The sequence below is a fragment of the Vanacampus margaritifer genome, chromosome 2, assembly GCF_051991255.1.
Source record: "Vanacampus margaritifer isolate UIUO_Vmar chromosome 2, RoL_Vmar_1.0, whole genome shotgun sequence".
Lineage (NCBI taxonomy): Eukaryota > Metazoa > Chordata > Actinopteri > Syngnathiformes > Syngnathidae > Vanacampus > Vanacampus margaritifer.
Genome location: NC_135433.1, coordinates 7,194,898 through 7,218,454, shown reverse-complemented (window position 1 = coordinate 7,218,454; position 23,557 = coordinate 7,194,898). Strand labels below are relative to the sequence as shown.

Genomic DNA, 23,557 nt, shown 5'->3' with positions numbered 1-23,557 from the left:
GAAAGCTTGAATTTGGGGCAAAAACCGTGTGTTTGGCACCATCTTCAGGAAACGAACTGGAATAAACTCAATTTGGCTGTGTGTCCTCTCATTACACGAGACAATACATATTACGTCACTTGTTCCGCATGACGTAGTCGCCCCCGCCTCCCATTGGCTCATTCTCTTAAACAGCTTTTTAGCGAGTTGCTGTTGTCAATCACAGCCAGACCACGGCCAACCCTCTCCCCATTCGCAACTCAATGGTCCTCCAGGCAACACCCCCTTTGAGCGCCAATTTCAAATCTTAGTGAGGGGTGGAGCAAGAGTCTGACTTCCTGTTGAGTTATCCTTTAAACTTGATTTATGCTTGACGCATCCGCGACGTACGTGAATCGGCAAAGTCGTTTCGAGTAACAGTTGCGACTTTATATTTGACTTTATTTTAATCCCACTTGAAACATGAAGCATAAAGATGACATTTGTAGTGGTGATATTAGTAATTTAGCCACGCAGACGGCTCATTTATTGCGCGCGGCAATGACGTGACGTCATCTTTAGGGGAGGGGAAAAAAGGTGAGTTCTCCGTGAAATGAGGCGATCGAACAGGCTCGCTTAATTTTCACAAAATATTATTTCTACCACCTCCCGCATCACTCTACTGTAGTTATGAGATGGTAAAAATATGAGCCCGGACAACGGACTTTTATAAGTCCGTGGCCCTGACACGCTGGACCATACGCATTTATTTCCGCAAACACAGCGTTGGGAGTGATATTGTATCTTCTTCTGCGCATGTGAGTCACTTTGGGGATGCATTATGTCCACACAGAAGACCAGACTGAGGTTGTGATTAATAGGTAATGTCTTGTGAACGCTTACTCAAAAAAATCGGATTTCACCCAAAAATTGGAATTGAGCATTAAGACTTGCAGTGTGAACGTAGCCTTCGATCACAAAGAGGGGGGGAATCCTCAAATGAGGCCATATTGTCAGTATATAGGACCCTGCTTAACTCGCATCGAAGGTCCTGGGTGACAGTGTTGGAAAATGTAAGTATACTCAGCAGACTTTTTGTTGTCCCCTCACAGAAGCGGGTCAAAGGCCATGTTCTCTTCGACAAAGTCTGCGATCACCTCAATCTGTTGGAGAAGGACTACTTTGGCATTACATACAGAGATGTGGAGAAACAGAAGGTATTGTGACCGCAAATCCCAATTAATTTCAAGACCGTGTATTGGTTCAATTAAAAAAAGATGACTTGATGTTGTCCGTTTTTTGGGCAGAATTGGCTGGATCCTAACAAGGACCTGAAAAAGCAAATCAGAAGTATGTGGCTTTTAATAAACATGTCTTAATGTTTTTCGAACATACAATGCTTTTTATGAATGACTTTATTCCACAAACAGTAAATGCTAGTCTCCAAAATCTACCCTAACTTCCTTGTGCTTCTCAGCTGGTCCCTGGAACTTTGCTTTTAACGTCAAGTTTTACCCTCCGGACCCTGCCCAGCTGACTGAGGATATCACAAGGTGCGTCGGCTTGTTTCTTTCTTGGCGTTTTCTTTGATCATCACCGGCACAGCATGATAAAAAAATCCCATTTCTGTTTTGACAGCCCAAGCCATTCTAACCCCTTTCTCCCCCACCCTCGTAGGTACTACCTGTGCCTGCAACTCCGAGACGACGTAGTTTCGGGTCGCCTCCCTTGTTCTTTCGCCACCCACACTGTTCTGGGCTCGTACACTGTGCAGTCAGAGCTGGGCGACTATGATCCAGAGGAGCTGGGCAGCGACTACATCAGCGAACTACGTTTCGCACCCAACCAGACCAAAGAGCTGGAGGAGAAAGTCATGGAGCTTCACAAGACCTACAAGTAAGTGTTTTGAGCTAAGGGACAGGAGGCAGTCAGCAAGTATTTCCTCAGATAGTGCCCACTTAAATGAATAATCACCGCTCTTCAAATAGATGTCATTAGCTCATCTCACCCTGCCTTCATAGCAGAGGTGGCATCTGCAAAACAAAACAAACAAAACATTTCACTGACCATAACAATCTGAGGTCCACTGATAAGAAGGCAAAGTTTAAGTTAGACAGAAAGCTTGTAGTGACTCTTGTTTTTATTTGCTGACATTTTGTAACCTTAATAATAGGGCTGTGTAGTTATTCGAAATTCAATTTTCAATTTCAATTAGTACACCCCACAATTACAAATTCAGCATAATCGTAAAAAAAGATTATTAATACTAATTTTTGAGTTGTTTAAATGTATACATTTGCACCTTTTTAAAACTTTTAAATAACTAATTTTGTAAATTGTGTTTTATCCAAAAGGAACTTGCATACTGATAGTGTTTCAAATAATTGTATTTGTCTTACTATTTTTTACATTTAAACATTTTCTTGTTTTGTTCAAAAAAATTAATGATCGTCCTAATCGTGATTTCAATTATTACCAAAATAATCTTGATTAATATTTTCTTCACAATCGAGCAGCCCTACTTAACAATGACTTTGTTTCCCCTCTCTGAATGATACAACTACTCTCGTAATATTATCTGCAATTCCCTGTACTTAGACTAGTAGAGAAGGTCTGTAAATATCATATTTCCTCTTAAAATGAATAGATAAATGCAGCACCTGAAGTGCATGCCTCCTTTAGTCAGGGAAAAATATATGTAATATTAGGTTGCATTTGTATTAATAAAGCATCCCTCAGATATACGGCTAATCTCCACGAAATACCGGCACTTAGTTGAGTAAATAAACAGCTCCCGTCACTGTATGAGGAAATACTGGAATTAATAAAAGAGTGCAATGCAATTTCATAGGAACTGGAACATTTTAAATTGCGTTGTTGTTTTTGTTAGCATCTTCTGTGATACTGCTCTGGAAGGCAACACATGTTCCCGAAAATTGGATTTGTGTCTTTTCACAAATGGGGGGGGGGAAAAGCCATCTGTTGTGCTTCTGATCATCATATTCTCTCTGCATCGCAACGATTTGTGAGTAATTTGATGCAGTCCAGGGCGCAGCAATGCAGCACAGTAGCATCTGTGTGAGGCTCTGACTAAAGGCCGTCGTTGCTAAAAATGGATGCACTTGCAGCTGCTTGGGGGAGATGCAGCTGAAAACATCCATGAACACAAAAGGAAATTGATTCACTTTGGATTTTAATGCAATGCAACTGAATTAGGTCTGCTTCCTGTTGAAATTGATTGAATTCTCTAGTGTTATCTGCTTTTCACAGTCCTTTCTTCAATGTTCCTCGTGTGGTGTTGTCATTCAATCAGGGGGATGACTCCGGCTGAAGCCGAAATGCATTTCCTGGAAAATGCAAAGAAACTGTCCATGTACGGTGTGGATCTCCACCACGCCAAGGTAGCCACAACACTTCAATTATCATATTCTTATGCTTGCTTTGTCACTGCGCACAACTGGAGGGGGCTCAACTTGGTGCCAAGGAACTATGTTGAAGTGAGCAGAGGAGCTTCTATTAGACAAGCCCTGTGTAATGAAAGTGGTGCTTTGATGCCATTTTGTGGCATTTATAGCAGAGCTAGACCGGTTTTCGGCTGGTATGGTGATCTGCGTGATATTTGACATTTTGACACATCACCTTTTTTGAAAAATCTGCCGGCCTATTAAAGATCAACTTGAACTTGGGTAAGGCTCAGGGAATTTATTTTTGTATATTTTTTATTTTCGGTTAACCGTCTAAGAGATGCTGCTGAGCCAAGAAACTCCCTACGTTTTTTCTTTTCGACACAAAGCTAAGTGACACATTAACGTTTTAGATAAACAGAAATTTTTTGTTGGAATTTTGGTTGTCGGCCTCCTTGACTTCTAATAATCTGTATTGGTAGTAGCCCTGAAAAAAGGATGTATCAGTCTCTAATCTATAGGCAATTATAAACCTTTGTTTGGGGGGAATAAATTGTGGATTTTCACTAATGACAAGGCTTAGTCCCACACTTACTGTAATTACATGCGTTTGTTCCTGTTTTTTTCTGATGGGGGGGAAAAGGGAGTTGTTGATGTGAGGGAGGTGTATCTCTTAAATGGATGATTAATTAAAAGCCAGCTATCAGTAGTCATGGCTGCCACTGCGATGCCTCACTTGCACCACCACCACCACCACCGCTGCTGCACTGCTGACTCATCATTTCACCACTTCTCTGGCTTGCGAGGGGCTGCCTTGGCATCTTTGAGACAACGCCGTTAATCGTACATGAATATGTTATCTCTAGTCAAATACAAACGAGCAAGAGATTATTGCATTCACGGACTTATATCAGATGGTAGTAGATAAAGTAGCCTTGATGAGTCAGAATGAGCATCGATGCTCAATGTCCAGTACAACTATATCCTGTTGATAAATGATAAGACTTATACAGTATATCAGACCGGCCTCCCTCTTTTGTCTCCTCTCTCACTGAATGCAAAGTTGGTAGGGCGTCTCTACCAAGGTTTGGCTCGTGCCGAGGGAGAGGTAAGCGGCTCTTATTGTGCGTACGGTACGTGTGTGCACTTTCCACATGTGCATGTGGTTGAACACACTTTTCAACATCCCTGTAAAACTTCCCGCTTTGGATCGGCTCTCCCCTTAGCAAATGGCTTCAACCTGAGAGCGTAATGCAATCCGCCATTCTTGCTTAGGCACCCCTCCAGTCCTAATTTGAGGTAGCAGAACCAATTGCTTGATTTTACTCGCCACCTGCCTGCATCATCCTGATAACAGTCAGTGCTGTCCTATACATAGTGCGGTACTGTGTGCAGTTTATCATCCTCTGGTCTGTTTGTTCTCAGGACTCGGAGGGTGTGGAGATCATGTTAGGAGTGTGTGCCAGTGGCCTCCTCATCTACAGGGACAGGTTGCGCATCAACCGGTTCGCCTGGCCCAAAATCCTCAAGATCTCCTACAAGAGGACCAACTTTTACATCAAAATCCGACCCGGCGAGGTAAATGACTTTTCTCAGCTTTGCGCTTGTTTTGTCTGGTTTGATCATAGTTTTGGTTCTCAAGTTTGAGCAGTTTGAAAGCACCATCGGCTTCAAGCTTCCCAACCACCGTGCTGCCAAACGGCTGTGGAAGGTCTGCGTTGAGCACCACACCTTCTTCAGGTAAGACTTGCAAGCAATGAGGCAAGCCCTTGTTTGGTTCTTTGCCATCAGATACACTCTAAGACAATCTTTAAAGGGGAAGTCAGCCCCCCCAAAAATCTTTTTGACAATAATAATAATAATAATGCATCAGATTTACAAACCCAATTCCAAAAAACACAAAATAAAAATTGTGAATAAAAACTGAATGCAATTATGTGGAAGTGCCAAATTTAAATATTTTGTTTAGAATAGAACCAGGGATGTGATTTTTCCGCTAATTCGCGGAATTCCGCTTTTTTTATCTCCCCCCCCAAAAAAAAAAAATCCGATATTTTTTTTTATTTTTTATTTTTTTTTTGTATTTCATTGTGTATGCACATGACTCCGACAGATAACATCTTCTGCTATAACAAAGACATTTGTGGTATGCTCTAATATGAGTTACTTTTCATTTGGTCATGATACAATTATTTGTTCATGAAATTTGAACTCTTCAACATTATTTATGTGTTAACTTAGTAATCACATTAGTTAGATATGATGATATTCTCAGTGATAGTTTTTAAAAGCAAAGGCAGTCCAATGTTTTTGAATGTGACTGATTTTGAGTTGACTAAAACTGCCATTTTATATGAGATAGTTCAACATACATTGAAAATTTATGCTGTTGTTTTGTCTATTTCTTTGTCATGTGAGTGCATTGAAAGTACTTAAAAACACGGAAAACCCATGAGCTCCGGGCCTTGTCCCCCCACCAGGGCACTGCCCTGGACCTAGCTGGGTGCCAGCGGCCCCCAGACCCCCGGCTAAATTTTCAGATAATTTCACTTTGGTCAAATCACATCCCTGTAGAACATAGATGACAGGTCAAAAGTTTAAACCGGGAAAATGTATTTTAAGGGAAAAATATGTTGATTTATATCTATTTTTGGTTGTCAAGTGATTTTGTCCAATAATAATTAACCATATACGAACAATTCGTAACAAAAGTGATTCCAGTCAATGTGTTGACTAACAAATACTTTCAACGCTACACCTGCTTTGATTACATGTGCATGTGTAACTTTTGACAGGCTCGTGTGCCCCGAGGTGCCCCCAAAGAAGTTCATCACCCTCGGCTCCAAGTTCCGCTATAGCGGCAGAACGCAGGCTCAGACTCGCAGGGCCAGCTCGCAGATCATCCGACCTGCCCCCTTCTTCGAGCGCTCCGCCAGCAAACGTTACAACATGTCACGCAGCTTGGATGGAGGTAAGGTCAGCCACCACGTGAGACGTGTGGCGAGTCATCACATTTTGTCACTTTGCTTTATCCCCTCCCAAGGATGGCAAGAAATAGCCAAAATTACACTAAAATGGCTGCTACAAATCAGCAATGATAAACATGCCTACCAAATGTCATGTTGTCAAGTAAATTTGTGCTTTATGTCAAGTTATCACACCTCACCCACAGGTAATAATGACAAGAACTCCATATTCAAGCATCATCCATCTCGTATGCCTGGTTCAAACTTGGTCGTAATCGAACAAAATCTCTGGGCAAAGTTGTTTTTTAAGGATGCCTGGAAATTAACTTTAAAACTTGACAATGTCTAACTCGCTCTCTCTTTTTAAGCCTTTTTTTTGGGCGGGTCTACTCATGTTAGACATGCTTACCAAATTTCCTGTTGTTACCTCTGGTATCTCACTGATCAGGGAATGTTTGCGAAGGTAGCAAATTATTATTTTTTTTGTCAGGGTTCGTAAAAAGGTTGCAAAAATGTTCCCAGACTTTTTTACTTGTCACATTTTTTCTTGTCGTCGAACATGTTCAAAATTTCTTTGCGGTAAGTAAAAACAGACCTTTTACATACCCTGATCTAAAATTAGCTTTGTATTTGGCGAGTTTTTGAGCTTAACTTTGAACTTAACTGCCAACTTGCAAAGCTGAAAACACGTGTGCTGTTTTACATCACTCATCTACCTAATTAATTTGGTTAAAATGTCGTCACTATCAGACAATAGCTGTCAGACAACATAATCTGTGAAGGACCCCTGAAATGGCAGAAATGACCCTAAAATGTCCGCTTCCAACCAACATGGCAGATTCTGTTGGTCATCAAACTTTGCTGCCATTCATTTAATAATGAAGAAACAAAGTCTCTCCTTTGCTTTTAAAGTGGAAGTCAACCTTAAACATTTCTTGACAATAATATGTTATATGTGACCTCACTAGTCTAAACGTGACATTCTGATTAATATTACATTTGTAGAATATAAGTTATGCAGCAAAATCTATTTGTATTTATCTATCTCAGGGGCGTCCATTTTGCCACTTGCTGTCGACTGAACATGACATCACAGTTGCTCAGGGCTCAGGCAGCAACCAATCACAGCTCACCTTTTTTTCTGAAGCTGAGCTCTGATTGTTTTTTACCTGAGACCTGAGCAACTGTGATGTCATTTTTACTTGACAGCAAGTGGCAAAATGGCCGCCTTCTGATATTGATAAAAACAGCTGGATTTGCTGCAAAACTCATATTCCATAATGCAATACAGGGAGTCGTACGCAACCTCCGTCGTCTCGACTTCGTGCCTCGTCCGTATTACCTTCTTTTTCATTAATATCCCACAGTAATCACGCCATTTTAAAGTTATTTAAAATTGTGTTGTTACCTCCAGCAACGGACGTCCAGCAGCAGGTCGGCTTACCATCAGGCGCGTCACATTTCGGTGTTTAAGATTGAATTAGCTCCGCTCTGCTGTCTGTCACCAATGAATGTCCGTGTGGATTTTGATGTAAATATCGAATTTAACGGTTAAATCTGACTTAAGTCGAAATTCGGGTTTTATCGCCAGCGTAGGAACGGAACTCCGCCGTAACTTGATGACTCCCTGTATTAAACCAGAATACTGTATTTAGACTAGTGGGAAGAAAATGTTTTTGGTTTGACTTCTCCTTTAACAGACCCTGGAAATGGCCAGAATCCAGCTAAAATGGCTTGTTTTTTCACCCTTTGTTTTTTTTTTATCTTTTTTTTATGCATCTACTCAACAGTCCTGGCTGCAAAATTGTAATTTGCCAAGGGGAACTGGTATCATGTGAGCTGCTGAGCTCTCGGCCATTTCACCACATTACTGTTTCTATACTGATAATAAAATCACGAATGGACGCCGGCTCCCATCCAGATCTCATCCGTCTTTGTCCTCGCGTGTTCCAGCGCCCATCACAGAGAACCACGAGACTCTGATGAAAGACAGCGACAGTGCCGCCAGGGGTGACATCATCACCACGGTGACCACCGAGAAAAAGGCGGAGGAAGAGAAGGCGGAGCGGGAGGACGCCCGTGCGGAGACGACGGAAGCCGCCGCCGGCACCACGACACCGCTCAGACAAGAAGCAAAGGTAAAGCGGTGCCATGAGACAAAAGAAGCTTTCAATTAGCTTTTAGAATTTATATTCTTTAAAACCCGTTTTAGCTTTCAAATGTCCTCGCGGCTGATGATATATCCCACTTGCTTCTATTTTAGACTTTGCTTTTCATCTTCTGTGTGCTTTACTAATTTGCTTTTTCCTCCTGTTCTTCCTTTTAACCCCACACTTTGACTCATGTGTGCTCATGCATATTGGCCTCCTTTCCCCATCGCCACTCATACACACACACACACACACACGCATGCATCCTATCCCGCCATCAGCGCTCCCCCCGTGACTTCACCACCACCACCCCCCTCGGCTCTGAGCTCTCACTCCCCTCATCCCCCGTGTCATCGACAAAAGTGCGGCGGCGGCGCAGGGAAAACACGCGCAAACGGGCCTCCTCGGTAAGCCCGGCCAAGGACAGCGCCGGCCGCCGCCGCCAGCAGGCCCGCTCAGAGCGCCAAGCGGCCCTGCTGGCGGAGCGGGCGCTGCTGCTGTCGGCCCGCAAGCAGCGGCTGGAGCAGAGCGGCAGGGCGCGTGGTGGCACGCTCTTCTCCTTCTCCCTGCACCTGCCCGACCTGTCGGCCTTCCTGGATGAGGATGGCTACCTCAGCTTCCCCGACCTGTCAGAGATGCGCTTCCTGCCCGAGTGCGCTCAGAACTTTGTGCCTATCAAGTCGCCGTCGCTCATCCCCTGCTTCCTCTTCATTTTCTTCTTTCTGCTCTCCACCTCCTTCTCCGTGCCCTACGCCCTCACCCTCTCCTTCCCCCTGGCATTGTGCCTGTGCTACCTGGAGCCCAAGGCAGCCTCGCTGACCGCCTGCATAGCCCAGGGCTACCATGACTATGACAGTTCAGAGGAAGAGGAGGTGTGTAAGAGCTTTTAACGCCTGTCCCGCTTGGCGCTCTGCTGTTTCGTCAGTCCAGAGCCGACCTGGAGACTTGTGTTGTCCCAGTGTCTGTCCTACTTTCAGAACCTCACACTCTTCATCTCTCATCATCATCATCATCCAGAGAAGTCATCATTTCATGTTTGACTAGCTTGATGAGAGGGTTAGACACTCATGGCCACTTTTTTTTTTTTTTTTTACTTTGAAGGAGACATATTATACTTTTTCACGATTTAAAACGTTTTTTTTTAGTGTATAATTAATGCCTTCGGAATGCTTTTGTCAAAATACCCAAGACTTATCGTACACAATTAAAAAAAAAAATTTGTATTGATAAAACGAGTCTTGCTTGCTAAGGCAGAGTATGACATTTGTTACCATGACGACTAGTGTGACGCTAAAGCATTGCCACCAGGCAAACGGCCACTATTTGGGAAAAAAATGGAAGTTGAAAAATAACAAGCAAAACTGACTCCTCCATTTACGACGGAGTTTGTGCCTGTTATAATATGCTAACATGCTAATTATGCCAAAACTTCAATCTGCTTGCTTTTTGTCTTTGACCTAGTGTTTCAGACTTCAGATTTTCTGCTTGAAAATGTTGCATCACTCTAAAAACAATTGGGTCCGATCCAACTTTTTGGGGTTATTCAATCCATCCAAAAAGTTGGGTCAAATAAATAATTAACAACCCTTGAAAATGGGTTGCCTTTTTGGTTGACCCAACCATTTGGGTTAAATAGCTCAAAAGTTGGTTCTAATCATTTTTGACACAATTCAATTGTTTTATTCAAATTTTAAAAAAAGTTTTGTGAAATGAATAACCTACAAAGAACCTAAAAAAAACAACTGGGTCCTTTAGTGGGTTATTAACTTAATTTGACCAACCTTTTTGGCTTTATGATAACTCAAAAAGTGGTCGGCTCTTTTTTTTTTTTTTTTACCCAATTCAATTGGGTTATTTAATCAACCCAAAAATTAACTCATAAAGCACATGTGTCAAGATCTGGTCCTCGGGGGCCCGAGTCCTACATGTTTTTGAGGTTTCTCTACTCCAACACACCTGATTAATTGATCAGGATCATTATCAGGCTCCTGCAGAGCTTGCTTGCCACCACTGCCAATAAAGCAACCCCCAACAAACTGGGTTGATTAATATGACCCAACTTTTTACAAAATTTAATAACCCATTTCTAATCAACAATTTTTGGCTTGTTTTGTCGGTTATTCATTTTACCCATCATTTTGGGTTAAGTAAGTCAAAAAGTTGGGTCGGTCCATTCTTGACCCAATTTTTTTTTTTTTGACCCAACTGTTTTTAGATTGCACAGCTTAGCTGCCAAGTCTTAGGTGGAGAAACTCGCATAGTGTAAATTGGAAAAAAATTCTGCACAGCTCGCTTCCGGGCGTGCTTTTGGAGATAGGCAGCGTAAAAAGATTACTTAGTTGTGTAATTTCATACTTGATGGATGGGCAGGCACTCCAGAGTCCCAACTATTTGTATACAAATAAAAAGTCACTTTTCCATGATATGTCCCCTTTGAGTATCCTATGTTTAGTTACTAATCCCTGGCTAAAGCCCATTTAAACACACAGCTTTGTGCCTAACCCGTCTCTGTCATTGTTCTTATCCACGACTCCTTCTAGTACAGACCGCATGAAAACGCTTTCATTATTCTTGACTCTCTGCATTGCTCCGCTTTGAAACGATAATCCCTTCGACTGTAAGCAGTGCCAAGACATGAGCAAGCTCTTGGATCTCACATGATCTGCGTGATGTAATGCAGAGATGTGTCAAATGTGCATGGAGGGGGGGAGAGCCTTGGAAGTCAGCTTATAAATGCAGCCACAAACATTGACTGACTGAAGGTTTCAGCTTCCTCACAGTCTGTTATGCTTGCTTCTGTTTTGTTTTGATTTGCTGTTCTGTTCATTTTATTCCTGTTGTTTTGCCAACCTTGTCTGGAGCGTTCGTCTGACTCGAAAAAAACAACCTGTGCATTTCCATTTTGTTTCCATCTGTCGTTATAAAGGCTGAAGTCGTGTATTGTTTCAAAGCCTTTTACAATGTTGGGGTGTTGTTCTGTTTGTATTCCTTCTTCTTGCCGCTCGGAACGCTTTCTGTGGCTTTGACAAAGCAGACTGACAGCGAACAAACTGACTTTGCCTTCGACGGAGATATAACTGCCACGGAGGTTTGTATGTCGAGGAGGGGACACTGCACACTTTTAAAGCATGAACAAGTCATGTACTGAGTTGTTGGTGCAATGTCGCATTTTACTTTACAAATATGGAATTTTGTGCATGTGAGACATTTGTTATACTGAGTATGAGTCAACACACACAATAAGTGGAAACGGCCACACTGAAAAGAAAAAGAAAGCTTTAAATGATAAAAAGAAATACATCTTATGCCTAATTTAATGAGAGAAAAGAAAAGTGCATTACACAAAAAAAGTGCTAGTCTTATGATGATGAAGTTAGAAATTTGCAAGAAAAAAATAATTACTTTAAGTAAAGTAACAATTTTTGGGTGAAAAACAGTATGTTTCGCTCAAATGCGTGTAATATTGCGAGATAACACACATGTTATTAGCATAGCAACAAGTTGGATAATTGTACGAATCGTTAGAAAGAACACTTGGTAATAAAATTGTCAGAAAAGTTGTGATCGTACGGGGAAAAAAATCATGTTGTCATTTTTAGCGGATCCTTCATGATGTTACGAAGAGTCTTGTTATGGGACTTAGGACATAATTAGTGAGTCCGATTTTTTTCAAAGAAAAATATCATTATGGCAGTCTTACTTGAGGAAACAGCCATCATAATATCAGAAAACATTTGTCATGTTACAAGAATAAAGTGATCTTATAAAAGGGACGTCAACCCCCAAAAAATTATTTACAATAATGTTCTATGCAGCCCCATTAGTCTAAACACGATATTCTAATTAATATTTCAGTATGTGGAAATTAAAAGCAGCAAAATCCACCTGTATTTATCTGTCTGCGGGGGCAGCCATTTTGCAACTTGCAGTCGACTGAAAATGACATCGCAGTTGCTCAGGTTCAGGTAACGACCAATCACGGCTCACCAGTTTTCTGAAGCTGAGCTGTGATTGGTTGTTTCCTGGGGCACTGTGGTGATCTGTTGCTGTTTCAATCAACAGCAAGTGGCAAAATGGCCGTCCCTTGAGATGGATAAAAATGGGTGGATTTTGCTGCTTAATTTATATTTCACAAATGCAATATTAATCGGAAGGCTGTGTTAAAATTAATTGGAGCACATGCACTATATTGTAAAGAATTTTTTTTGTAAAATGAAAAAAAAATATTCCAAGAATTTTGTTACTTTAATTTGTAATATTACAATTATGCACATATACCTCCACCAGACTCGGTAACTCGCGCTCTTTTAAGTGTAATTCTTTTTTCTTGGGTAAAAATACAATTAATTCTCATATAACATTTTTGACTTAAATTTCATTACTGTCTTTGAACTTTTTCTTCAGTGTGGCCCAATTGCTTCTCCACTACGCAAGGCATCTTTACACTGTTTCTACCTAAAGCGTCACAGACACTGACTTCTACTACCCATTTTGCCACATATTTCCACTTCCCAATTTTGGCCTTCATTTATCCCTTCTTGTCACCACATTTACCACCACCACTTCACCTTCCTTTTGTCCGTGTCACTATTTCTTCACTCGCTGTCAGTCGGATGCGGATGACGACTCTGAGATGCCCACTCAGGTACGCCGCGCCGGGTCACGCCATCGCTCGCTTCGCTGCCTGCTGCCAATTTGCCACACACTTCACTGCCTGAATTCATTTTTTCCTCTACTTCGGCTTCTTCCATACCGGTTAGCCCAGTTGACTTGTCTTGTTTGGTAAATGGAAGCCAGGCTCCATGTTTGATTTGTAGCTATGCAGAAGCTTTCAGAGTCTGAAACCACTCCTGTTTGTTTCTCCCCTGCAGTGTAGTGTCGTAAGGCGGGTAAAAGGGGAAAACGTTTTTGTCAAGCACAGTAATCTAATGCTGGAGGTTGGTAAGACAATCAAAGTAATTCTAACTACTGATTTAGCATTGTCATGTGCAGTGTCTCGGGTTTCCTGTGTGGATACGAGCATCTCGAGTTGCTCCTGTGGAGCATTCAGAGATGAAACCACAGCAACTTAATCTGTCTTTATAATGCTAACAGAATTTGGGAGTGTTGTGCCTTTGCTTTGTGACTCACTGCATGTGTTTTATTAGCATTGGGTCCTAGTTTGAATGCATTATGGTTATGGCTGCTTTCCGTTGAACTTCCACTCTTCTATGCTGAAGTCGTACAATTCAGAAATTAGATGTTTTGGGGGAAATACTCTTGAAGATGCAGAAAAGTTCAGAGGTATAAATGCCTGAAATTCGGTTGATCGTGGAGAAAACCGAACAAAAGATCAGATTTCAGTTTGTTACTCGTAATATATACAATTATTTAAAGTTTACGAACATTGCTCACATAAAATTATGGCTAAGGTCTTGTAAAATTACATTAAGTTTCTTTAAAATCAAGCTAAATTATAAAACGCTCTCTTCTTTCACCAGAGAAAAGTTTGAGTCTAATTGTAGATTTTTCCGTGCTCTAATAATCAGCAGTAGAAGATTTGTATGTTTTAAGAAATTCAGCCGCTTTGCCCAAAATCCAGAGAAAATAGCTTTTTGTGTAAACGAAAGATATCAACAAATCTGACTTTGTGCTAATATTTTTTTCTTTGGTGACACCTTACCATCTAAACAGTGGTTTGTTTCTACAAAGCAGTTGGAAATGGCTTTTGATTGCAAAATAATAGTCTATTTTGTGAAATACAAGCACTGGAGTGACGCCAGTTTAGCAGGGCGTCTGGTCTGTCAGTCGTGAGTGGATGTTCACGTAACGACCTTGTCAAATTTGAAAGGATCAATGTTTTTCACTTATGACACAAACATTCTTCTGCTATCGTAACACATATACATTAATAGATTTGTTCCCCATTAAACTGTACTCTTCAGATAGTCGGACTAAAAGTATGTTGCGTTGACTGTCTCCATGGCGGCCACCATAGATATAAACACTAGATGTCTTTTCTGTGCTGTAAGCCAATGGGAAGAAATGTGAGCACAGGACGGCCATCTTGGGACAGGGCTGCTCGATCACTCATAACAGAGCACAGACTTTAAAATAACTGTAGATTGCTTATCTCTCACAAATTCTCAACCAATTTTAATTTTTGTTAATTATGACACGAACAATTCAGTCTGAATCATAGCCTCGTTAATAAAGCTTGTAATAAACCAATCCGTTTTCAAATCCGTCAGAATTCAGCAAGTTAGGAGTATTTGAGTAAATCATCCAACGTACTACCGACTACGAACCACGGAACCAGAGCAACTGTCGTAAGATGGCCGACCATACCCCCCCCCCCATGTAAACAGTTGGCAAACAGAGGGGCTTTTCGATCTAAAATAGTGCACTGCTACCCTCTGCTGGTGGTTTACCTCATTACCACTTCTCAATCGCTTGCAATTTAAAGGGGAAGAGCATCAGACCTATATCAACCCCTCCCAATGGAAAAACAAACGCAACTTTGGCACTAAATGTTTTGTTTCTGATGGACTTTTGAAGTGTTTTTTTGACCTTTAATGAGTTAAACATTTAGTTGGTTGACTTTACTTGCATGACAGTTGCTGATTGTGCTTATCCTTTGAGGTTTCACTGTATATCATGAGTAGCTAACAAAGCATCTATCCATTTTCCTTTTTGACTCACTCCCTTTTTATTTATTTTTGTTTTTTTCCCCATCCCTATTTTTACCATTTTTTATATTTGCAAGATGACATTACATACTTGAAGCATGGAAATGCTTCCTGGCCCACACCCCTCTTATCATGGTCACCTGGCCCCACACTATAGGACACCGATCCCCCCACCGAGATGGTCAAGCACCAGACCAACATCAGCGAGCTGAAGCGCTCCTTCCTGGAGACGGATGGCGGCGTCCCAGGCCTCACCGAGTGGGAGCGCAGGCTCTCCTCGTCCCCGGCGCGCTCGCCCCGAACGGACGAGCCGCCCATGATAGAACCTCTGGACCTCCAGGATGTAAGCACGGGTTGAATAATTAAATGTGTGTGTTTAAAGCGAGGAGTTTGTATCAATATGTCTGGGGCAATATGTTTTATGTCTGTGCACATTAAAAGAAAATACTGAGGCACTTGGATGATGGAAAAGCGTTAAAGAGTGTACTGCACATTAAATCCAATGAGTTTTTGCCACTGGCAGCTTGACCACATTATTTCTCCATGGTTGTCAACTTTTTCATTGATTTCTTCTTGTGGTCACTGCGACACTATTTCTGGACTACTTCCTGAACACTGACACCCGACTCGACGGCTCAAAAATGACACTTTGAGTTTCCCGGCTCTATAAGTGTTTATTTGCATCTTAACCTTTTTTCTTTTTTTTTCTGCAGGAAGAAGATGAGGAACCTGCCAGAGATGAGACAAAGCTGGAACTTAAAGCCACTGAGGTGACATTTTCCCCATTTTATTTCTTCATGGCTTTGTTTGCATGTGTGTGTCTTTTTGCTTTGTGTTTCTGCAAAGCTGGTACTGTCTTCTTCTCTTTGGCTCTAAATGTCTCTTTCCTACTCTTCATTGTCTATTTTGACATTATTGGTCCGATATGTTGGGGGCAAAAGGACCTGGACCGCTTCACAGTTATGTCATGGAATGGCTGTCCAGCGATCTTTAAAAAGGCAGAGATTTTGTTGAAAATCTACCGGTTAATCGTGACTTGAAGAAATTAAAAATGTCTGTCTGTCTAACCCTAACCCGGCCTTAATTATACTTTCCAAAAAATTTATTAATTATGCTATCAAAAAAAGGTTGTTTTAAATGCATTTTTTTACAAAACAAATGCCTTAATCATGCTAAAGGAATTAACAAAATGGAGTTTTTCCAAAATGAAGCCTGGGTTTTCTTTAAAAAGGATGCCATAATTTTTAACTTTACCACTTCACTTCATTCAAAAATGCTTCCAATATGAAGGCTTTTGTTGTTCTTAAAAATGACATGAAAATCTATCAATCCGCTCTTTAAAAGGATGTTTTGAAGGCTTTTAATCATGATTCTTAAATCCTAAAACGTCGTTTCTAAATCAAAAATACGAACATTCCCAAATAGCATCCTTAATCCTCAGAATAAGTTGTACATAAATCCTTAAACCCATCGTAAACATCACTAAAAACTAAGCAGAGCTGCGTTAGGTTTTCTTGGTTACATTGATGAGCATTGGCTATTGTTTTTGTCGGTGTAGGAGGGGAGAATTATTTGTGTTTGGCAATGCACCTGTTAGACGGGCCACATACACGGACCCGCAAAATTAAGTGTAATAATTTGGCGACTCGTTGAAGTGCTGCCCATGAGAGTGAAAATATAATCCAAGCATTGACACTGTAGATGGGTGATTGCTTTTTTCCTATAGTATTATTGTCACATATATGTTCCGTGATAATTGTACTGTGATTCTTGATCCGTGACGCAAGCATAATGATTATTACACATTTAAATTGTAGGAAAAATATTCCCTTTTAAATTTGGTCCAAGGAGGTCTTTAAAAGTCTTCAGTTTGACTTTCATTTAAGATGCAGAGATGCCCTGTTTTCCTTAAGAATACCATTTCCAATAAGGCAAGTGTCTCCCCAGGCGGCGGAATATTTGCTGAATTGCGCTGCAGATAGTCCCCTAGCGGATGGAGCGCCCCCAACAGGGCCGCAAGGGATTAGCCCGTCGGCCACAATGGACGACGACGTTTTCGCAGCGGAGGAGAAAACCCTCGAGTCCCAGGACGATTTGTCTGAGAAGTCCGTGGCTAAGCTGAGCCCGGGTTCAGTCCGGGAGGAAGTGTCCCAGGCTATCACCGACAAACGAGGCACGCTCATCATCTTGAAGGAGGCCGAGGTGGAAACGGAAGGGAAGGAAGAGGTGGAAAAGCTTCTCATGACCAAGATGGAGGCGCTACTGGAGGACGCCTCTCAGGTCAAAGGTTCGCCCAAGAAGGCCATGGCCTCGTGGGTTTCGGAGGTGGCGAGGGCGGAGGAGTCCGAGGCCTGCAGAGTGCTGCCGGAGGAGATGACAAAGACCTTTGAGCAGTCAAAGCCCGACGTGGCTCAGATTACGCTCTCGGAGACCGCGCCCTTAGCAGTGGTAACTGTATGAAAAGCATTCCCCTCATTACCTCCCCCACCCCTGGCAGCAGCCAATGCAGCCTTCTAATAATAACAATAATAAGAGTTTCATATAGTGCTGTGCATGGCTAACTCGCTATCTCGTCCCTTAACAGCCACTATTTACCTTCACGCCGCCACTTTCTTTTGCTTCCTTACTTAGCAGCTGTTGACAACACTGATAAGGAAAACAATGCTGCCATGCTGCATTTCTTTATTTAATTAAAGTACAACTTTATTGCATCATAATTTTATTTGAAAGAAAAATATTCATAAAATGTCTTACAAAATTATTTTTAGTGTATAAAATATGTTTTCATTTTTGTAAACTATTTTGTTTTTATTTTGCTTGTTAAGCTACAGCCTTTTTCTTGTAAAATAGTAACTTTACAATTGTAATATTTATTATTGTAAAATTAAAATCTTGTTCACATAAAATTGCAAATTTATGTGACTTTTTTGTTATGTATTTTACAAGTTTTCTTCTTTTTAAATTGTAAATTTACTACTTTTCCCTCATAAGAATTACAGTATAGCTTTATTATCTTAAATTAAATTAACTTAAAATGTCTTACTTTATTCTCATAAAATGTATACTTTTTTTCGCTGCTGCACCATTTTTAATCGTTAAATACAACTTTGGTTGTTACAATAGTCAAGTATTTTCATTGTAAAAATAAATAAATAAATTGGGACGCCGCAGTCATAAAATTGCAACTTTCTCTCCAAATTGTTACTTTTGTATCATTAAAAAAAAGAATCAGTTGCTCTTTTAAGAAGTATATATACATTAAATTACAGTATATTGAAAATGTAAAATTAACTACGTTTATCGTAATATTCTAGCTCTTTTCTCGAAAATTACAACTTCAGTCTCATAAAATTACAAGATTTTTTCACCTCTATATTTATGTAACCAGGTGGTTAAATTAAATATATATATATATTATACAATTATGACTACTCATAACTTAGTACTATTTTTCTTCTTGAAAATTAATCTTTTATAGTCATAAAATTGTAGCTTTAAAATGATTACAACTTTTTCCTCATAAATCAGGATTTTAGTCCTGTTTTTTTTTTTGTTTTTTTTCATCCTGTCCATAATCCGCCATATTATGATCATTTTTGTTTTTATTTTTCTGCTGAACACGCTTGGATTTGCATTACTTAGCAGCTCCTCCCACAGCTGATAAGGAAACAAATGGTTGGGCAGTTGGGTGGGAGACACTTTTGCTGTGCTGCAACATTTTTTTTTTCTTAAGCAGCACTCTGAATTACTCAATGGCGCCACCTGGCCCGCCGCCACCGCTGCGGCTTTTCTCCCACATCATCCCACTCCCCCGCCCTCCTCTCCCTGAAAACATTGTATGGCTCTACCTGCAAAGAGACACAAAGCAACCAGAGCTTATTTCCGGTATTCCATACAATCCATCAGAAATTTCCCCACCTTTATTTCTCTCTCTTTCTCTCCTATTACCGGTACTCTGATATCCCGTCTCACTGTCCTGTCTGTCTCGTCCTTCTTTCTTCGTATCCTTCGTCTTGTCCTTGCCAGTCGACTCTCGGATGGGTTTCTTCTTCTGTGACTTCCGAAAAGGTGACCACACTTTGCTGGTCGCTCACAAGCTGACTTTGTTGATGTTTGATTTGCCCAAGATGTAGTAGTCAAAATGCAACTCGTCTCCCTCACAGGTGATACGTGGAAATGAGCAGGGCTATGTTGGTTATTGTGTTTGTTTTCTATGAAAGCATATTAGGGCACACTGAAGAAGAAAATGATCATTATGAGAAGGAGGTTATCTTTTTATCGAGGTAAAGAGCCCAGTAAAAGAGGCTGTACAACCAAAATAGTATGAATCTAGTCTCTATCAATTACGACTTTTTTCTTGTAAAACAAAAAACTAAAAAACTTTATTTTTGTGAAATAACCTTTTTTTACTTATAAAATTAGAACTTTTTCCTTTTGTATTTTTTTGTGTTAAATTATTATTATAATTTTTAACTTTTGTTGTGGATTTTTTTTCTTGTACGCTCTAAAAACAGTTAGGGTGAAAAAATAATAATTTGAAGATACTGATCCACGATTTGGGTCAATTTGACCCAACTTTCGGGGTCATTTTGTACAAAACAACCCCAAAAAATTGAGCTGTTTTGCACAAAACTTAAATTGATATTTTTCACTGTGCAGTTTTTAGAGTGTAAAATCATTTTTTGTTTTTACTTGAAGAACATGGTAAAATGAGAAAATTATTAACCCAATTTTTTTTTGGGGGGGGGGGGCAAATTATATTTTACTCTAATGCATTAACTTGAAAACTGCAAACTTGTGAAAGTAAGATATAGTAATTACTAAAAATAAGACTTCATTGTAAACAATTTAGACTGTCAAATCTCTACTTTTTGTTGTAAATGAGTAGTCGTGAAAATTGTACTTGTTCAACTATAACTTGCCTGTAAAATTTCTTATTTTTCTGATAAAATTACTACTTTTTTGTAATATTTATTCTCATACAGGTTAATGGATGGTAATAGTTTTTTACTTTTCCTTTATAAAAAAATATGCAGCTTTATCTTTATTCTCGTGCAAGTACTACTTTTTCTCATGATACTTTTTTTTCTCATAAAAAAAAGTTTTCCCATAAAATACAACTTTCCTTTAGATTGAAATAAAACATTTTTAACATATTGGAGTAATATTTTTCAGTGTGCTCCTGATGCATCATACCAATTACTTTTACAATGCAAACATTCCAATCACGCAATCATCATTTTCATTTGCAGGCATCAGCTGACCTGGAACAGAAAAAGCTTGTTGCCATGGAGATAGACGCAGCGCCAGAAGCCTGTCCAGTGAGTATCCACACCAAAGACAGCAAGACATGAATTAGCAATGTAGCTAAATCATGAATAGATGACTTGCAGTGCAAATCCAGACTGATATGCAATAATAATAATCTGCTGCTGCTGCATCGCCACCAAGCTCTGATGGCGGTAATGTTTCTTTATTGACCGGCAGCATACAGAAGGGGAAGTGGTCTGCACCAAAGAGACGCCTGTGGTTCATACAGAGACCAAGACCATCACATATGAGTCTGCAGTGGTACGTGCAAATAGCTATCTTCTATGATCAAATGCTCCTGGCTCATAGTTTCAGCTGTTTAGCCTTCAAACTTAGCCGTAAATTTGTGTAATACTTTGTCAACAGAGCGATATGAACGGCGACGCAGACCCCGGCGTGTTGCTGAGCGCCCAGACCATCACCTCGGAAACCAACAGCACCACCACCACTACACACATCACAAAGGTCAGAGTTCATCGTTAACTCTCGACATTGAGCAAACTCTCCTCCAAGATTTGCTTTACCAGTGCAAGTTTACTTGTACAAGTTTTTTTTTTTTTTTTTGTCATGCCATTACATAAGGCCCCTTTCACGCTAAATTACCTGGTAGTTTGTTTTTGTTAGTTTTTTTTTTTTTGGGGGGGGGGTGTAATTGTTTTTGTCCTGTTAATGCTTGGTGCTTATTTTTATTCAGTACGAATTATACAATATTTTGGACAGTATGAAGCGTTTTTGTTTTTTAAATTGTTTTTATGCTGACTTTAAATTATTCTGTGATTGGTGCTCTATATCACTGTTTCTCAGCCCCGGTCGTCGAGTCCCCCTATCCAGCCTATTTTCCATGTCTCCCCAGCCAACACAGCTGAGGATCGTTATCAGGCTTCATGCAGACCTTGCTGATTAGCTGATCGTTTGAAACACCTGTGTTGCTTGTGGGAGACATGGGCCGTTTCTCAATCTGCATTCTTGTACGTGCTTACGTCCTTTTGAACGTCATTAGTCGCGGCCCAAGTACTGTTTCAATTGCATTGCCGTAACTGTGTGCCACGTGACTAGATGTTATATAATTATGAGTAATATATTGAAGAAGTATCATTTATTTGAAATTATACATAGGATTTAGCCAATTTAGGGTTATATTGGGGGAAAAAATGTTCTGGAAAAGGCACCGATGTGAGTTGCAGGTTTTGATTCTGATTCGGATCTGTTTTTCCTGAAATTGTGGTGCATTCATCTATAAAAATTATCTTTGAATATATAGTAAATCATATTTAATACATATTAATATAATTATATAGAATATTGTAAACTGCAGCTGTTTAATTAAGTTGTGTTAAAAAAAAAGGACTCGATTTTGTAAAGTTGTAAATTACACATTAAATATTTCTTATTATTTACGCTTATAAAAGGGGAGGAATACAGTACTTCCAAACGTGATGCTGGTGGTGGGCAGCAATGCACATGAAATGAAATGAAAGAAGAAGAACAAATGTGATGCTCCTCCGCTGCCATTCATACCTTGAAGTACGAAATGCATCTTGGGATATTTTTTCAACCAAGCAACAACCGATGCATCCTTGGTTTCAACTAGCAAAGAAGGAAGACATCCACCGTGTGGTCTTGGCTTATGCATACTTCTGATTGGAACAGTACTTGAGCCGCTATTTATGACGTCTCACAAAATCACAAGGACGTAAGTAAGGTTTTTAACCCATGTATGTTGTAAAAACACATTTTGAAACATTGAACTAGTTGAAAGCTAGTCACATGATAAAACTGCGATGAATTACGTAAATACGCCAGCGATTTATGCGTGCTTGGGGAAGTACGTTCTTGAGACTGCGCTTACCAAGACCCGACTCGTTGCGTCACAAGAACGTTCTGTCTTTTTGATATTAAGAAACGGTCATGGAAAACAGGCTAGATAGGGGTGCTCGAGGACCGCGGTTTCTGATTTTATTTATTTATTTATTTTTATCTGTCAGACTGTGAAAGGAGGCATTTCAGAGACAAGAATCGAGAAAAGAATTGTCATCACGGGAGACTCCGAGATCGACCATGATGAGGTATTTTCATTTAAAACGCTCGCTTTTGTTTGATTTAAGCAACAATTTCCCAAATTAAAACATCTTCAATCCTTCTCAGGAGCCCAACTGAGTCACTTGCAATCACAGGGCAAAGCATGCAGCCTCACAATTTAAGAGAGTCTGGCTGCAGCTCCCCATTCTCAGGCCCCTCCTCCTCACGTCCCTGCAGATCTCAATTCACCACCACCATCAGGACGGAACGAACACTTTCAAAAATAAAATTGCTTTCCATTTTGGGTTTCAAAATATAAAATTGCTTTCCGGAGATTAGAAATAAATAAAACACACATCACAAATATAATCTTAATTAATAAAAATATAAATATAGTTTTAATTTTTTTAAATACTATAAGTAAATATTTATTTCTCTCTTTTCCATTCAAGTTATTTAGCATTTTGGAAATCAGATATAGTTTAAAAAAAATTGTCTTCTCTCTGGCGCATCATTGAACAGTATACAGACATTATTTTCTTAATATATTTCTGACATTTTGCAACCTAAAATTATGAATTAGGGGACTTTTTTTTGCCTTAAAAAATATTAATAACACACAATTGGAAAATAAATGCATGTGCCAGTTTACATTTTAATATAGTACATTTTTATTTTTACAAAAGTTCAACATGTCTTCCCTATTGTGTAAGAAAAAGCACTCCAAGATGTCCTCATCCTCGTTAAGTTGACAAATTTCTGCTTCCAGCAGTGTCTTCTCCCATGGTGAAATTTTTATTTTTATTTTAAGTTATGACAATGTTCAGACAACTTCACCACGTATCTCTTAGCTGATTTACTACAGAAGCAAACAGCTCTTATTAGAGAGCATTTTTGCCAAATGGACATGCTACCAATGAATTCAGTACAAAAAAAGCCCCACTTCCCAGTCAAACGATTCTGTTCTGTTCTGTTAAGTATATAAAGTATATAATGATAAAACATAGATGCGTAAAAATAGCTTCATCAGCTTCAAGTTAGCTTTCGCGGTTGCCAAGTGACGCAAGTCTGATCTTTAAGAC

At 40.0% G+C, this 23,557-nt stretch overlaps 1 protein-coding gene across 16 annotated transcripts in view; it reads left to right on the top strand.

The window, feature by feature from the left end:
• LOC144042651 (band 4.1-like protein 3) overlaps window positions 1-23,557 on the top strand; it is a 52,936-nt gene that overhangs the window by 23,320 nt on the left and 6,059 nt on the right. For 4 of the 16 annotated variants that reach the window (XM_077555512.1, XM_077555511.1, XM_077555505.1 and 1 more), the window contains exons 4-24: window positions 1,071-1,175; window positions 1,266-1,308; window positions 1,436-1,511; window positions 1,636-1,854; window positions 3,272-3,359; window positions 4,426-4,470; window positions 4,788-4,940; window positions 5,005-5,102; window positions 6,158-6,333; window positions 8,282-8,466; window positions 8,760-9,350; window positions 11,513-11,566; window positions 13,350-13,415; window positions 15,304-15,489; window positions 15,860-15,916; window positions 17,094-17,594; window positions 19,173-19,214; window positions 20,399-20,467; window positions 20,634-20,717; window positions 20,823-20,921; window positions 22,442-22,522. In XM_077555512.1, the coding sequence (XP_077411638.1) occupies window positions 1,071-1,175; window positions 1,266-1,308; window positions 1,436-1,511; window positions 1,636-1,854; window positions 3,272-3,359; window positions 4,426-4,470; window positions 4,788-4,940; window positions 5,005-5,102; window positions 6,158-6,333; window positions 8,282-8,466; window positions 8,760-9,350; window positions 11,513-11,566; window positions 13,350-13,415; window positions 15,304-15,489; window positions 15,860-15,916; window positions 17,094-17,594; window positions 19,173-19,214; window positions 20,399-20,467; window positions 20,634-20,717; window positions 20,823-20,921; window positions 22,442-22,522 (3,018 nt within the window). Of the gene's footprint in view, window positions 1-1,070; window positions 1,176-1,265; window positions 1,309-1,435; window positions 1,512-1,635; window positions 1,855-3,271; window positions 3,360-4,425; window positions 4,471-4,787; window positions 4,941-5,004; window positions 5,103-6,157; window positions 6,334-8,281; window positions 8,467-8,759; window positions 9,351-11,512; window positions 11,567-13,087; window positions 13,124-13,349; window positions 13,416-15,303; window positions 15,490-15,859; window positions 15,917-17,093; window positions 17,595-19,172; window positions 19,215-20,398; window positions 20,468-20,597; window positions 20,718-20,822; window positions 20,922-22,441; window positions 22,523-23,557 lie in introns of those variants that run through there. The other 12 variants (XM_077555507.1, XM_077555509.1, XM_077555508.1 and 9 more) reach the window with 12 other exon arrangements.